The following is a 15977-nucleotide window of genomic DNA, read 5'->3' on the forward strand; positions in this document are numbered from 1 at the left end:
GTGGGAAGAGTCCTAGACCATGTGTCTGTTGTCATCTAGCAGGTTGGCCTGGGCCTATTCAGATGTCAGTGACAGGGTTCCAAGTGAAAAAGTGGAAATGTGTGAGGCCTCTTAAAGCCTCAGTCCAGACTGAAACAGAGTTACTTCAGCTATATTCTATTCACCAAATCAAGTCAGGAGGCCAGCCCAGATGCAAGAAGTGAAGCAGATGTGTATGGCCTCTTGATGGAAGTAGCTACAGTGCCACAATGCAAATGAGTGAGGATTCAGGAAGAGGAATGATTGAGGGCACTTAAACAATCTTCCATACACCAAGTTGGTTTCTGTATCTTATAGCTAAAGAACCTGATATGCCAATCAAAACCCCTTTAAAAATACACCCCAAAACACTCACCTGCTCTTTTTACTTTTTTCACGTATCTGATTAAGGGAGGTTTTGGGAGCCAAAGTCAGTTCCTCTACAGCATACAGAATAGAAACAATCTCTTATCCTTAATCCCAGCCTGTTGTGTCTTCAGGAGATTGCTTACCACTCATTTGTAACCCTCTTAGCTGTGCAGCCTCAAAGGGTCATCACCATCAGTTCTGTCATTGGCCGGGTCTCCTGAAATTTTGGTGTATTGCCTGCCCTGTTACAACACACCAAGCATGACTTTGTCACTCTACTATATGACTGTTTCCTGCTATATCTAATATAGCACTTGCTAAAACATTTGAGTTTGCCTTTCTGGGATACATATTAGACTTCTGTAACATATTTTCCTTTTATGTAACATAGTCTCTTGGTAAGCTATATCAATGAAAGAGTAAGGCAAATACTCATATTAATATACACTGCTATAGGGGTTTCTTGCCAGTTTTCATCCAAGTTCTGACTCAGCCTCCTCTTTAGGTTTGTGAGATATAATAAGATCATAGCACAGGGTGGTATAGCTGCAGGCAGAAAATATGTTTTCTTAATAGCAAGTTCATAAGTTAATGTAGGGCACTGAGACACCATGGCTGTATACATGCATTAAGACAGAGCTCTCTTCAGTTGAGGACCTTCCCTTCCAACCACTAATTTCTCTGGGATGGTGCCAAACTCTTAGTCAAATGTAGCTTCAATGCATCCCACCCTCTCTGTGTGAAATGATAATTAATAAGACTTTATGGATGAGGTGGTGTTCCACTTCCGTTAATAACACCTATTATTCCAGGGTGTTTTAATTTGGTTATAAAAATTGACTGTAGGGGCAGAACTTGGCTTGGGAGCTTATTTTAAGGGCAAGTGGTTTTTTTTTTAATTTTTCTTTCAAAAGAAAAAGGCTTTTCTTTTTTTCTAAAGGAAATTTTGTGTTGCATTGAGTTACATAAGCATGAGACCAAATTCCTAAAATATTGGTATGATTACAGATTTTTAATTGATTTGATATCATCTTTGGTATGTCAGGTAAAGCTGAGAGATGTCCCAGGCCTTCTCAGCTAGCTTAGAGTTGGCAGGCTCCAGTGCTCTGCCATGTCCTCAGTTGGGATCAGAGGGTGTTTCTTTTACATTGCTTCTCACACTTAAACATTAAATTCTCTTCTCAGGCAACAGTTTATACAAGCTACTGGCTGAATTGCATTTGATGATAAGAGGCAACTCATTTTTACATTGTATTTTGATGGGTGTTTTACTTTCTTATTACAGATCTACTCGAAGAGACCCAAAGAAAAGATGAAGAAATGGGATCTCTGCAGGTAAATTCTTAAATAGGGCAAGAATCCTTGGTATGAAAACATTTGCTTTTTGCTCTTTTATCCTTTATTATTGTCACGTTCACACTGGTATAGCTAGGGTAACAAGGACAATGTCAGAACTATGAAGTTGGAATTTGCTTCCTTTAGAAGTCTCTGAGAGCACAGATCTAAAGCAGGAAGCCAAATCAGCCTCTATGCTACTTTTGATAGGAAATTTTATTCCTTGGTATAACATGATAGGAACTGCAGCATTAGGAAATGAAGGCAGTATCCTTTCATAGTCACTTCCCTCAAAACAGGACTGATGAATGAGGATGAATTCATGGAATCTACATTTTCAAGTGAAAGTCAAAAGTATTCTGACCCCATGGGTGTCATCTACCAGTGACCAACCAATTAACACATAAATAGAGCTTAAGATTGCCTTGTACAGGCTCTCAATTCACAATAGGTTTATTCACATTTCTTGGGCTGGAAAATTGTGTTAGAAAGATTCCACTCGAATTTTAGTTGACACTTCCATGATATGAGCAATGGATGTGAAGTTGGCATCTGACAGAAGTTCTCTCTCCTTTTCACATTGGGCTGACTTACAAATGGGTAACTCAAGTGTCTGTCTTTATTAGGGGAAACATAATCAGTTATATTCCCATGACAGAACCAATTCACTTAATGTCACACTGGGGACTAAGAACAGTAAATACTTTGGACATTGAGAGTTCTTCATGGGCCTGGAGCTACAAGGCAAGAGTGGAGAGTGATGTCATGAGCTGATTAGAGTGCTTTCAGGGTAAAGATGTTTGCTTTTGGCAAATGAAAGATAGGCCACGTAAAGTCCAAAGAGCAAGGGAAGTGTGCTGTGATTGGGGATTCTTCTACCTGATGGTATATCCATTAAGAGAAAATTGTATAATTGATCTGAAAATGCAGAGGAAGCATAGTTTATACATCCAATAAAAGTGGTACATGTTAGCTGCAGTTTTGTACAGATTAGATATTTTAACATCTTGTACTATATTCAGGTATAAAAATAAAAAAGAGCATTGGTTAGTCCAGTCTGGGGCTAGGAAGAATCTCAAGTGTATACTTGACCTGCCTATCTCTGTGAAACTAATATCAGCAATGCTTGTTATAAAAAGCATAGCTCTTTGTACACTAAATGTGTATATTGAGAAAGTCTTTTTTAGGCATTGTGGTTATGTGTTTTGTTTACCCAGAATAACATATATAAACATACTTATTGAGTATATATCTGGCCTTTTGAAATGGCAGCACAAGTAGTTTTTTCTTTCACAGTACAAATGTTGGAACTAGTAATCTCATTAAATTTAATAGCCTATGTTGCTTCTCAAATGTTTATTAAATACTGGCAGCATTTTCTACTGAAATGTCCATCCAGTGCAATAGAATGCACCAGCCAACTAGCTACGGACATTTATAGTTGGAGAATGTGTAATATGATGTCCCAGAGCAGAAGAGTTAAATGTTGACACTTTGTAATGGTAACTAGTGCCTGATATTAACACTCTTATTATGAATAAAGAAGGAACTCTCGGAATGCACAAGAGTACAGAAGCATATCACAGAAAGCCTTTAATGTTAAAAGCTAGAGGAAAATCCTTGGAAAAGTGCCTATATTCCTGAGTTTCTATATTCACATATGATTATCAGAGGTGATAGTTTGAAGAATACTATTCAAGTATATAGGCTGAAATCCTACAATGACACAATAGTACCTGGCTGTGTTTCTGATTCCCTGGGTAACCTTGGATAACTCAATTAACTTTGCTGTGCCTATTTTCTCATCTGTAGTGGAAAATCATAAAACTGTCTTCCAGAAGTTTTTAGTGTGGATTAGATGATCTCAGAGGGAGAGCTAAATATTTAATTCCAATTTACAATGTTAGCACATCCTCATGTATCCAAATTGGAGTCAATTTTATTTACTCATTATCATCTTATAATTATGTATAACAGACATTCTGCATTTCATGTTATTCTCCTTAGGGGTAGGGGGTGTTTTATTTAGCTCTAAACCCTTTCCCATTTCCTGTAAATGAGGTACTCCATTTACTCATTGAACAAACACTTACCAAGCACCAATTCTGTGCACACCACTGTACTAGGTGCTAGGGATACAAAGGCAAGCTGTGTGTACTAGATGGCTTCTTGCCCTCTATATTATAGTTAGTGAAGACTATAAAAATCAGTGTTTATAATAAAATACTCAAAAACCATATTAAAGGAAAAGTATAAGTGACCGTGGGAACATATAAGAACATCTGTCCTTGTTTGTCATAGGTAAGGGTAGGTTGGCAGAACTGACAGGGAATTAAGTACAATTGAGGTAGGTTAAACTGGAGTGGGGTGGCAATCCAAGTAGGCTTCCCAGAGAAAGCCAATGTTGGAAGGATAACTAGGAGTTAGCTAGGCAAGTTTACAGTGAAGATAAAAGTTTTCGGCAGTGGAAAGGATAGGGGAAGGCCTAGGATAAAAGAGCACAGTTTCACGTTTAAGGAACTGAAAGTTCAGTATGTTGGAATGTAGCATCTGAGAGAGGGGCAGCAAAATGAGAATTTTTTAAGTAAACAGAGGTCTAAAGGACCTTGTGGAGGAGTTTGGACTTCACCTTCGGTATATGAGAAATTGGAAAAGAGTTTTAAATAAGAGAACAATATAGTAAATCTGCATTTTAAACAGATACCTGGCTGTAACGTGAAAAATAATTAGAGGCAGGCAAGATTGAAACCAGGGAGACCAATTAAGCAGACATTTGTGAGACTCTTGGCAAGAGATGATGGTGACCTGGATTGGGTGGCAGCAGAGAGCATGAAGAGGAGTGGGTGACTTCTTAATATGTTTTAGAATGTAAAGTCCATGGAACTTTGAGATTGGTTGTTAGGAAGTAAAAAGGAAGGAGTTAAGTAAGAATGATTCTTGGGTTTCTCGATTCGGCAACTTCACAGATAGTTGTGCTCTTCAGTGATATAGGAGAAAGTTGATCAGTTCAATTTTTGGTATTTTGAAATGTCCAGGTGGTAATGTTAAGGGAGGTTCATTTGAGTCTGGAGCTCAGAAGGTGTTTGATCTGAACATGCAGAATTTGATGCCATCATGTCTGTCGTCCATAACATAAAAATGATACTAAAAGTCATATAGCAAATGTGAATTCCCAGGGGAAGTATTTAGAATGAGGAGAAATGAAATCCTAGGCCAGAACCCTAGGAAACACCAACATTTAAACAACAGGCTAAGGATGAAAATCTTGCAAAGGAATCTAAGACATAAAGGAAATAATTTCAGGAACACATAGTGTTATGAAGTTTAGCAAAAGAATATTTCAAGGGGAAGATCATCAACAGAACTGAATAAGTATTTGTTAAATTCTTGGATCCATTTAGCTATGGGGTTTAGGTTTCACAACAAAAATTTACCTTTCAACGAACTGTAGTTTCCTGTCATACCTGTCAGTCAACTCTCATGTCTTTCACTTTTCCGGATGTCCACTACTTAGCACAGTGCCTCATCTTAGTGGGTACTCAGTAATTTTTTGTTTACTAAATAAACAAATGAATGCCACCCTACTGGTCTCTTATTTATATAGCCCCTATTCCTGGGTCTCCTCGAGATCCACCCATTAAAAAACAACACCAATCCCTGTCCTGTCCTAGAGTTCATTTTTTGGGGAGAGACATCCAAATTCTGCCATTCCTGTATAGACACAGACACACACACACACACACACACACACACACACACACACACACACACGCAGGAGTAATTTCACATGAGTGGTAGTAAGCAGTGGAAAAGGATAAAACGGCAGGGGGAGTGGAGCCGCAGGGAGGAGAGCGTTTTCAATCTTAAGAGGAATCACAAACAATGGAGACAAACATATTTGACAGTGATTTTTACAATACAGCTTGTAATTACCAAAATTCTTCATTGGAGCTTAACATTGTCTGGCTTATTTTTGTGTGTGTGTGTGACATTCATTTGCAGTTACATTGTGTGCTGCTCCTCTTAAAGTATTGTCTTTGACTATAAATGTGTAGTGCAGTATCAGAGTTTTATTTGCATATGAGTTTGAGATACATTGAAACAAGCAAATCCCTTTTTTATTCCTCTCAAGATCAGCCGAAGCTTTAAAATAGACACACAAGGTAATCCATTTTTCCTTCAATTTAGTTGAATTGTGTTCAGTGACTTGACACCTTGCTGTTGATGGCTAATAGTGGTAGGTGTTGCTGCTGTTTAGTGTTTTTAGTTTTTTAAATACCAGTCTACCTGGTTCGCCCTTCCCCATGTTGCTTTCTGAATCCTAAAATGCAGCACACACCAAGAGTTAGTATCATGCTTAGTTATGAAAGCTTCACAGTGTTACCTATGACAGTCACTGAACAGAGTATCTGCAAAACTCATGTGCCCTTACTCATGTGATAGCTTACTGGTCATCTCTCTTTTCATTTTATTTGAAATGAGTCATGTGATAACTTCCAGTCATCTCTCTTCATTTTATTTGAAATGAGTGAAAACTAGATGATTATGAACATAATTTTTACTATTCATTTTCCTTTCATACTAAGCCATTGGTAGGTTACTTTGTGTCAGCACAATATATAGATATTGTAAATTAAGGATAATAATAATACTGATTTCATAGGACTCTTGAGAGAATTAGCTACCATAAGAAATGTGAAAACTTTGGTGCCTGACAGGTCGCAATAAATATTAATTCTACACAGTGACTGTTTACACCTACTATGTGTCAGACATGATGCTGCATGCTTAGGGATAAAGCAATAAACAAGTCAGAGAAGGTCTCTGCCCCCACAGGGCTCCTCCTTCCCTCTTCCGCCACCTTCTACCCTTGCCCTTTCTCTTACCTTCCCCCCTGCCATGGTCAACTCTGAAATTTGAATTCGTATTTTCATCAGATTATGCTGAAGGAAGTAGTATTATGTCTTTGGCCAGCTGCTAAATATAATGAAAAATCGAAAAAAACGTCATGATGTGGCAATAATTAAATTGGTTATTGGGCTACATCTGAATATCAATCTCATTATTTTAGGAGGAGAAAGGAAACATTTTAGTTGTAGGACCTGTAATCTAAATGTTGTCACAAGTATTTTTGGATACATTATTTGGTATTATTAGAAATTTTATTGGAAATGAACTGACTCGTTTACTTAATTTCTAATGGTGGGTTTACAGATTTTGTATATATACATGTATATGAATGTTTCATATAATATATATTTTAATTACAGATTTATATATAATATTGTATTATATAAATCTATAATAAAATATATAAAAATATGTACAACCTTGAATATATATATTTAAGTGACTGATTTTTCTGAGACATTCCAGAAGCTCTGCCTGAAGGATATTAAATATCATTAGTGCCATGCTGTTTTTCAGAAGACCCATAATCATTTTTAATTTCTCTATCAGTTGGCTTTGAAAAATAGTCTGGAATCTCCCACTCGAAGGGTTCGATTTTCTTTTTAGTACTGTTTTAGGGGTGGCGGGACAGGTGTTAGATTTTGTTTTTGTCACCTCAATAGTGCTTAGGCAAAAATATTTGAAATGAGCAGTAAGGAGAAGATAATCTTTTCCCCAGCTATTATTTATTTCAGCTACTTATGGAGTAGCCTATGGCAACACAGTGTTTCGAGGAAAACAATAGAATATACCTTCTTGGTTCTTTTGGAACAAGCCTAATAAATATTAATATTAGGGTATTATAAAGAATGCCAGTGTAGAGTTGTCAGGCACAACAGTTGGAGATAAACTGGGCAGGAAAAGCCACCAAAGAATGCAACTGTCATTAGCAAATAAATTACCCTCCCAGAAGCTGGCAAGATAGTACATGAACCTCTCAGTACCCAGTAGATGGCTAATCCTCTTGGTAAGGAAACCATGTGAGAAACTGGGCTGTTGATCGACCAGCTGGATAATTTCTGTGGTTTTGCTGTCAGTCTTTTCTGCCAGACTGTAGAATGCCCATAACCAGTACTTTTAGAGATTGCAGGTGGAAATGCAGGGTGGGGCAGCTGCGAGTCCCTTTTAGAGTTCCCTCGGAATTGCTTTAGAAGGATGAGGGTGATAGGGAATGCTCTGCGCTCTCACTGTATCTCAGAAAGAACTGAAGCAATTCATTTCCCCAGAAATTTCCATTTTCTTGGGAGATACTAAAGTACATATTTAGAAATCTCAGTTTGAATAAATTGATAAATTAGGATTAACTGTTTAAGGTTTCATTAAACTAGAAAGTAATACAGTCCCTACTCATCCCTAAGATGACTCGTGAGAGTTATAACAGAACTTTTATTATTCTGGAAACCAAAATGTAATGCATACCCACGTATTCTTCTCAAGGTGCATTCCTCAAAGCTTAGGCAAATAACTACATACCTCTGTCTTCTTCTGAAATGTAATTTAAAAATAATTGTTCTAAGCAATGGCATAAACAAAACAAAATACAGTGTTGTGGGGGGATGGAAGGTTGGGCCACCCTTTGCCACTTTCAGGCAGAGGTGACTTAACAGCTCATTAAAATCTCTGTTTTCTCAAAAGGTGAACAGGCTTACCAACCTTAAATTTGGTACAAAGTTCCACCAGAAGGAACGCATTAGCAGTCTGCCTTGGGGTCAAACAGGGTCTCAGCCAATTAGGTTGGCTTCACCCTTCAATTTACTGCATCAAGAGACCTCATGAGAGCAGGGACCCACCCTCAGTAAAAAGGATTCCACTGAAATTTTAGTGATCATTAAACCTTGTCACTCTGTTTTACCTGTAATTTGCAACTTAATATTAATCCCAAATTTATGACAGTATAAAACTTGAAAATAGAATACCTTACGAAAGACGTATTCTTGTGTCTGAATATATCGAAGTTGATTGACTAGGTCATTTCCTTTGAGAATAAAAGAAATATAAAAACGTGCCTGGCTCTGTTTATCCAATGGGATGAAAAGCACAAGTCTTCAGGACTCAGCAGTCTCCTTGAATCAAGCTTCTAAAAAAGCTTCTTAAAAAACACACATCATTTGGAAACATTGTTAAAATGCAAAATCAAAGCATAGTCTTTGAGCTCAAAAGCCCAAATATTTCTCTGTGACAGAAAGTTTATTTAAAAAGCTAGTAGTAAAAAAGGCTGGCGAGGTGGCTCATGCCTGTAATCCCAGCACTTTGAGAGGCCTAGGTGGGTGGATCACCTGAGGTCAGTAGTTTGAGACCAGCCTGACCAACATGGTGAAACCCCGTCTCTACTAAAAAAAAAAGAAAAAATACAAAAAATTATTCGGGCCTGGTAGCCCACACCTGTAATCCCAGCTACTCAGGAGGCTGAGCCAGGAGAATCGCTTGAACCTAAGAGGCGGAGGTTGCAGTGAGCCAAGAACGCACTATTGCACTCCAGCCTGGCCAACAGAGCAAGACTCTGTCAAAAAAAAAAAAAAAAAAAAAAAGTGACCTGGGTGTGTTTTGCAGAATTGGTAAACTCCTCCCACCAGGGGGAAGATGATTTGACTCATCTTCATACACTATCCCCTTTACAGTTGACTTTGGGAAAAGCAACGCTTCCAGAAAACATACCTTGGTTCAACTGTTAAGAGTGAGCTCTGGGCTCCATGGACATTGGGGTTTAATGTAGATAGCAGTGTATGTTTTCTTGTGTTTTGTTTTTTTTTTTTGTTTGTTTTTTTCAAATCTCAACACATTATGATGTTTCAGTCTTAAGTTTATCTGGGAGTTTTTGCCAGTCTCGAGTCAGTGGGGACCCTGTAATTTGGGGCAATCTCATTTGTGTTGCAGAACATGAGTGATCACTTCAAGATCATTCCCCATAATGTTTTATAGTACATTGCTTATACCTCTCACAGCACATCCCTAGACAGACCTCACACTTTGGGCAAATATCCATGTTAATCCATGTTATTGTCTATCTCTGGATAACAATGACAATTGTGAAAAGCAATATTCTAAGTAATGACTATAGCGTGCAACAGATTTGGAAATAAATGCTCAGCAATAATACCTTTCTGGTTGAAACACATTTCCATTGACTCATGAAACAAATCTCTGAGATCCTAAGTACTAATACTACATGATTAAAAGAAACTGTAGTTCTCACTTCTAAGGCCATCTCCCCGCCCAATCTCTAGCTGATTTTCCAGAATATGCAGAAACACTGCAGAGGATTTCCCCAGTCTGGGATCTTGAAAACTCACTTATTTTATGCTTCCGTCCACTAACAAATACTTATTTAGCACTTGTTAACTCCCATCAGGATTGTGCTAAATCAGCCCAAAGGGTGATGGTCTGTGTGTCAAAGGAGAGGGAAAAAGTCACACATGAAACCAAGCAATTCTTTGTGTCATACACTATGGTAAAACTGCTAAATCTATGTAAATTATTACTCGCAACAATCCTCCAAGGTACATAACTACTATTCTAATTGTATGGATAATGTCGCTGAGACTCATACTTCCTCAGCCGGTGAGAGAACTAGTACTTGTTTTTGAACTTTCTTGGCTTCTATACTACTATACTTAACTCGAGAGCAATGAAAAACAGAATCTCTTCACCTTTCTTTTTTTTGTTCTGATTTGTTTAGGATCCTGGCCTCTTTTTCTTTCAATTTCTTCAATTTTTTTTCCTTCTTCATCAATTTCAGTTTTCAACTAAGTTCAAAATATTCTGGCAAAAAAATTAAAGGCAACATTAGAACATTTCCATAAATTTTAAATTGTGCTAACAGTCATAAAACTAAAATGAGCTGGAAAAATGACTAATAAGCATTTTCTCTTATACTTTTTACTTTTATTATAATCAGTTGATTATTTTACTTTTTAAAAATTGATTCTAAAGTGCATTCCTTTTCCAGAGTCTCTGTATTACATGTACTATTCTAGATTTAATTTGTTAGAAGTTTAATGTTTACTTTTAAATATGTGAAGGCTTTCTAGCATGTTAATAAATAACATGTAATGTCTGTTAGCAATATTTCTGTATTTGCCCATAAAGTAAAATAGAAAATAGTACCTACAAGAGATTCCATGCCTTTGCTACATTCTGGTTGTAATAGAAATCCCTAGTTCTTATTTCACTGTGAGAAAAGAACTAATAAATTGGTCACGACTGAAACAGGGATTGAAGCACAGAGGCCAGATATGGTCTCAGTGATGAATCTAACCCCTGCGGTCCAGATCCAAAACAACTAGGGGACCAGCACAATAGAGGTGTCATTTAGCTGCACAATATTACAGCAAATTAAGTTTAGATCTTTGCTTCCCTCAATCCTTTCTTGTGCTGTTCCCCAGTGGTATTGACTGCATGTGCTTCAGCTGCCCTGATGTCAGACCCAGAATAAGTAAGGAGTTGCAACTTACTTAGAAAAGGCATATGGCAACAATATAATGGCCCCTTTATTATATAGTGAAATAAATATAAAATGTATGCAAATAATGTTTTTTTATTTGGGCATTAAATTTTATTGATATAGTATGTTTTATTACACTGTTACCTAATGTCCGTTAAAAATGAGGTTCTGGAAGTCTGTTTTGGCATACTTTAAGGAAGAGGCTCCAGGGCAGTTACCCAGTGCATCCCCTAACCTCTACCATGAAAACCACAAAGTCGTCCTGATGCTAATAAAAAAAAGAATTTATTGTCTATTTGCTCATAAAACCTAAGAGTATGCATATGATACTTCCATTAGTTCCATTTTGCTGGGCTGTTAAGTAGAAAAAATACACACACACACACACACACACACACACACGATTTTTAATTTGTTTTTGAGGTTAGTATAGACTGTTTTGAGTCAGATGGAGCTGGATTACAGACCAGCCTCCCCCACCCCCCACATTTAATCACAACGTGGACTTCAACACATTTAATGTGTTTGAAGTCTATGTTCCTGACTTTAAATGAGTGAAATTAATGATACCCTCCTACTGGAAGTTTTTGTGAACATTAAAAATAAGAACATATGGGCTGGGCACGGTGACTCACGCCTGTAATCCCAGCACTTTGGGAGGCTGAGGCGGGTGGATCCCCAGGTCAGGAGATCAAGACCATCCTGGCCAACATGGTAAAACCTCATCTCTACTAAAACACAAAAAGTTAGCTGGGTGTGGTGACGTGCATCTGTAGTCCCAGCTACTCAGGAGGCTGAGGCAGGGGAATCACTTGAACCCAGGAGGCGGAGGTTGTAGTGAGCCAAGATTGTGCCACTGAATTCCAGCCTGGGCAACAGAGCAAGACTTAGTCTCGAATAAATAAATAAATAAATAAAAAGAACATATGTTAAAAGTACCCAATGCAGTTTTGGCAATTAAACTTACAATAAATAGTTTTGATTTTTATGGTACTGGTAATATAAAGGGATGTTTTCATTAATAGCCGTAACACATACCAGTGTCCCTTTTGTTCTTAAAATTAAGGGAACCCATTCCTATCCCAGGATCTCTGCATCTGCCTCTCTCAGTAATACTTTTCCTTTAGCTCTTTCAGTGGCTGGCTCATTTCCTTCTTTTAGGTTTCAGCTCAAATGTTACCTCTTCACAGGGATGTAAGCTGACCAACCTGTCTAGAGTATTTTTATGTTATGCAATATTATCCTTGCTTTGATTGTTTTCAACCAAATAAACATGTAAAGACCACTTTCAATTCATGGGCCTATAAAAACAGGTGCCTGCCTGGACTTTGCTTACCCCTGCTTAGAATGAACTAGTTTAACTGTTAACTGGCATAGGGAGAGTCTAATAAGAATAATTTTTGGGGTTTTTCCTCAAAGAATAAATTTCTGTTGGTAGAATTTGAAATAATTTGGTAAATGGAAAGAAAGTATAATTTTGAGTAATCAGACTTTTCTGAACTCCTACAACCACACTGTATCAGCATTCCATTATCCACAGGTAAGGTTGTGAGTGCTGAGAGTAGCTGTCATTACCGGCGAAAACTGCCCAGGTGAGGCTATTAACAAACTCTCATCCAATTTATTCCTTCATTTCATAGACTTTGGAATTTAGGATCACTTACTTCCAGGGATGATTTTGAAAGCAATACAGTTGAGGACGCTTTGAGCTAAATCACTACTCTTTATTTATAGTCCTGAAAAGTAAAATGTTTTAGATTTAAAGTAATAATGTCCCTAAAATTTGTGACTTTAATTTGGGTGAGGAATTATTTGGGGTACCATTTTAAAAGTACTACATCATATCATTTTCTCTAAATGCAGAAATTTAGAAATTTGTTTGAAATTATTATAGTCAAATTAGTGCTGTTTTTATAGCTATTACTATTTATAACATTTTCAATTACTTTAAGATAATAGAGCTTTCCAACTCTTTTTCATAACTCACATCTCTCTCAAACAGCCGAAGCTACCGTTTAAACTTCCACCTTGGGAAGATGCTAGTCAGACTGCAGTGAGAAATCAGAGTGAAGCTCAATTTGAAGAAAAAGCAGTTAAGTATTTCATAGGTAGGAATATTTAGGATATTTGGGACTGAATAGTTAACATACATCTGCTTTATTTTAATGCATATAGGATAAGTCAGCCTTCATGTATGCTTCCCAGAAGTGCAGCTAAAAACTTAGTTGTTGGTGTTTTTTTCCCTCGTTGTTCTTAGGAAGAGTGCACCAATGATAATCAGAGGGCAGATAATCTGGTTACTTCAAATTCTTTAGCTACATTTCCCTTCTTACTTGCACGTGTGTGTTGGGAAATGGAGATTAATAATAGTTTTAATCTCAGTCAAACTGAATTAAGAAGCAAGAAAAAGCTACCCCATCTCAGCCATTGTACTAGTTTAAGACTTTCTGCTTCGATGTTGATCATCCTCATCAGCAGCCCCTCTACTGTAGAATGCTGAGAGGTAACTGAACACAGAAGCACACAGAAAGAATATGGGAGTGACGGGCAAGAAAGAGTCTCCATTACAATGTTCCTTCTGCATTCGTTCCTGTAAATGACTCTGCATGTAAATTATGATGTGGATTACTGGAATTGCCCAAAGGTAAGTCATTAATTCCAAAGGTGGACTATTTACTTGTAGCATTTAATGACTCAGCTGTGTGACATGCATGATAGTCAACAATCCAGTGCTGTAATTTAAAGACTCAGGAGAACACGGCATGGGAGGAAGGATCCTGTGGTTATATGGGTTACTCTGTAAACTTTTTCACCTAGAAGCCTAGGAGATATGTGCCCTTCGGGGAAACAAAGGAGATGTCAGCCTCAGGGAGTCTCATTAGACCAGCTATATTCAGTGGCAGTCAGATACACAACCCTTTGTGTACCTGAAAATGAAAGCATACCCTCTTATTTTCCACAAGTTCTGCATGACACAAGCCTGCTCGTAAATTATGCCATAATCATTCTTGCAATATGATTTGCATAGGAATTCAGGGCATATTCCATTGATATATGACTAACCTCACAACTGGTGTCATGTACTTTTTTTTTAAATGTAAATCCTTGAAAAATATATGGTGTGCTGGTTTCTGAGTTGTTGACCTTCTCCTGGTACTCCTCAGTTCCTCTTTCTCCATCTCTTTGTGGGGACAGTCAGCATCTGAAATTGCACTGGTTGTCCTTTGCATTGCCCTTAGCCGCCATCATAGTCTTTATTTTATCTGCAAATAATCTTTAGTTGTTCTCCAGTCCAGATGTCACTCACCTTTGTTACCTGTTATGAGCAGTTTCACTGGAGAATTTGACAGTCCCTGGAGAAAGATAATTCTGTCTCTTGCCCTTCATTTTGTCTGTAGTGATATTCTGTAGCACACACCTATGTACCACGTTACGTTGTGCTTTAAAGGAAGAATCTTGAAATGATTATTTTAAAGGAAAATAAGGAAAAGAAAGCTTATAGCTTTGCTTTGTGATTTGAAATTTAAAGGGTAGTCTCAGAATTTTTGGCGTCAGTTTCATACAGCTACCTAGAAGTACGTATAGGGGTTTTAAATAAAACCCTACCTTGCCTCTCAGGTTGTATTTTCCAGTCTGAAATCTGTCCCAACAAACCAATAGACCCCCATTTCTGTATCTTTCTCTTCATCTTCTTTCTTTTCCCCACTTGTATTCTTCACCCCACAAACCCATACACATACCCCACTTCAATATAAATACAACCACAGCCTTTCCTGAACAATGTCAAAACTGAAGTATAATGGTCAGTAATCTCCTCATAATAAAACCACAAACTAAAACACCAACCAGAGAACACAGCAGAAGAAAGCTACAGAAGAACAACTGGCTGCCCTCAGGTCTCTGTCAAGGCAATGATAGTAAATGACAGAACATATTGGAAATGTGATCACCCACCTTGAGTCTGTTTTTAAATCCTGTGATTGTTTCTGCTTCTGGTTCTATCAGAGATTTGCCACACCCAGGTTGAAAATCAGGCAACAAGGACCATTACTGGGCTTCCCTGTAGGCTAGAACATGACATATCACTTTAAATTGGCTTTCCTTCCTAAGTCAGAATGTTGGGTTTTTTTTTTCTTGACAGCTTTTCAGACAAAATCTTTAAGCTTCGCTGTTTTTTTTTTCCTTCAATATGTGTGTTGTGTTATTTCAGACGCTGAAGTAGGTTGTTTGAAAAGGCACGTAAGCAGCCAGTGAAATGAATGAACAGAAATTGACTACAGGTATCTAATGATGGTTGCAGTAAACACAGGATGATTGGGAAACCAGTGCAAGCTGCTCCAATGCCACCCATCCTGGAGTATTTGATGTATAGACTAACTTCTTTCACTGACTTTTAATAGACAGCATACAATTTTATATATAAATCACAGATGCATTTGGTTTATTCAAAGCCAACTTATGCTATATTTTAAAGCTTTTTTTGATGTTGCTACATTGAGATAGCGATTTTTCTCTCGATTTTGTTTTAATTTGTTTTAAATCACTGTATGAAATGCTGACCTTTTGTGTGTGATGATTAATCAAAGCCTTTCCCTTTTCATTATCTTAAAGTTTGGCAAAGAATACTATTTTAAATGTATTCAAATAATTTCAAATAAAATGACTTCTAGCTCTTTTAATTATTTAAAATGACTGACAAATTTTTAAAATGTAATAGATTGTCATGGGGAAATGCTGAGGAGAAAATATATATATATTTGTATTTCATTCTATAGGGTTTATTTAGGAAGTAGCAGGTAAAGTGTGAGTATGGATTAAACAGAGTTGACATTGGAAGGAAGAACGCCATGCAGTGGTCTCTTTG

The 15977-nt window shown here is 37.4% G+C and overlaps 1 protein-coding gene across 7 annotated transcripts in view; it reads left to right on the forward strand.

Annotated features, from left to right (window-relative positions):
* CEP128 (centrosomal protein 128) overlaps positions 1–15977 on the forward strand; it is a 636715-nt gene that overhangs the window by 550093 nt on the left and 70645 nt on the right. For 6 of the 7 annotated variants that reach the window (XM_063644064.1, XM_055288555.2, XM_055288557.2 and 3 more), the window contains 2 exons: positions 1673–1722; positions 13116–13205. In XM_063644064.1, the coding sequence (XP_063500134.1) occupies positions 1673–1722; positions 13116–13205 (140 nt within the window). The remainder of the gene's footprint in view (positions 1–1672; positions 1723–13115; positions 13206–15977) is intronic. The other variant, XM_063644067.1, reaches the window with a different exon arrangement.

Source organism: Symphalangus syndactylus, chromosome 8 (genome assembly GCF_028878055.3).
Source record: "Symphalangus syndactylus isolate Jambi chromosome 8, NHGRI_mSymSyn1-v2.1_pri, whole genome shotgun sequence".
Taxonomy (NCBI): Eukaryota; Metazoa; Chordata; class Mammalia; order Primates; family Hylobatidae; genus Symphalangus; species Symphalangus syndactylus.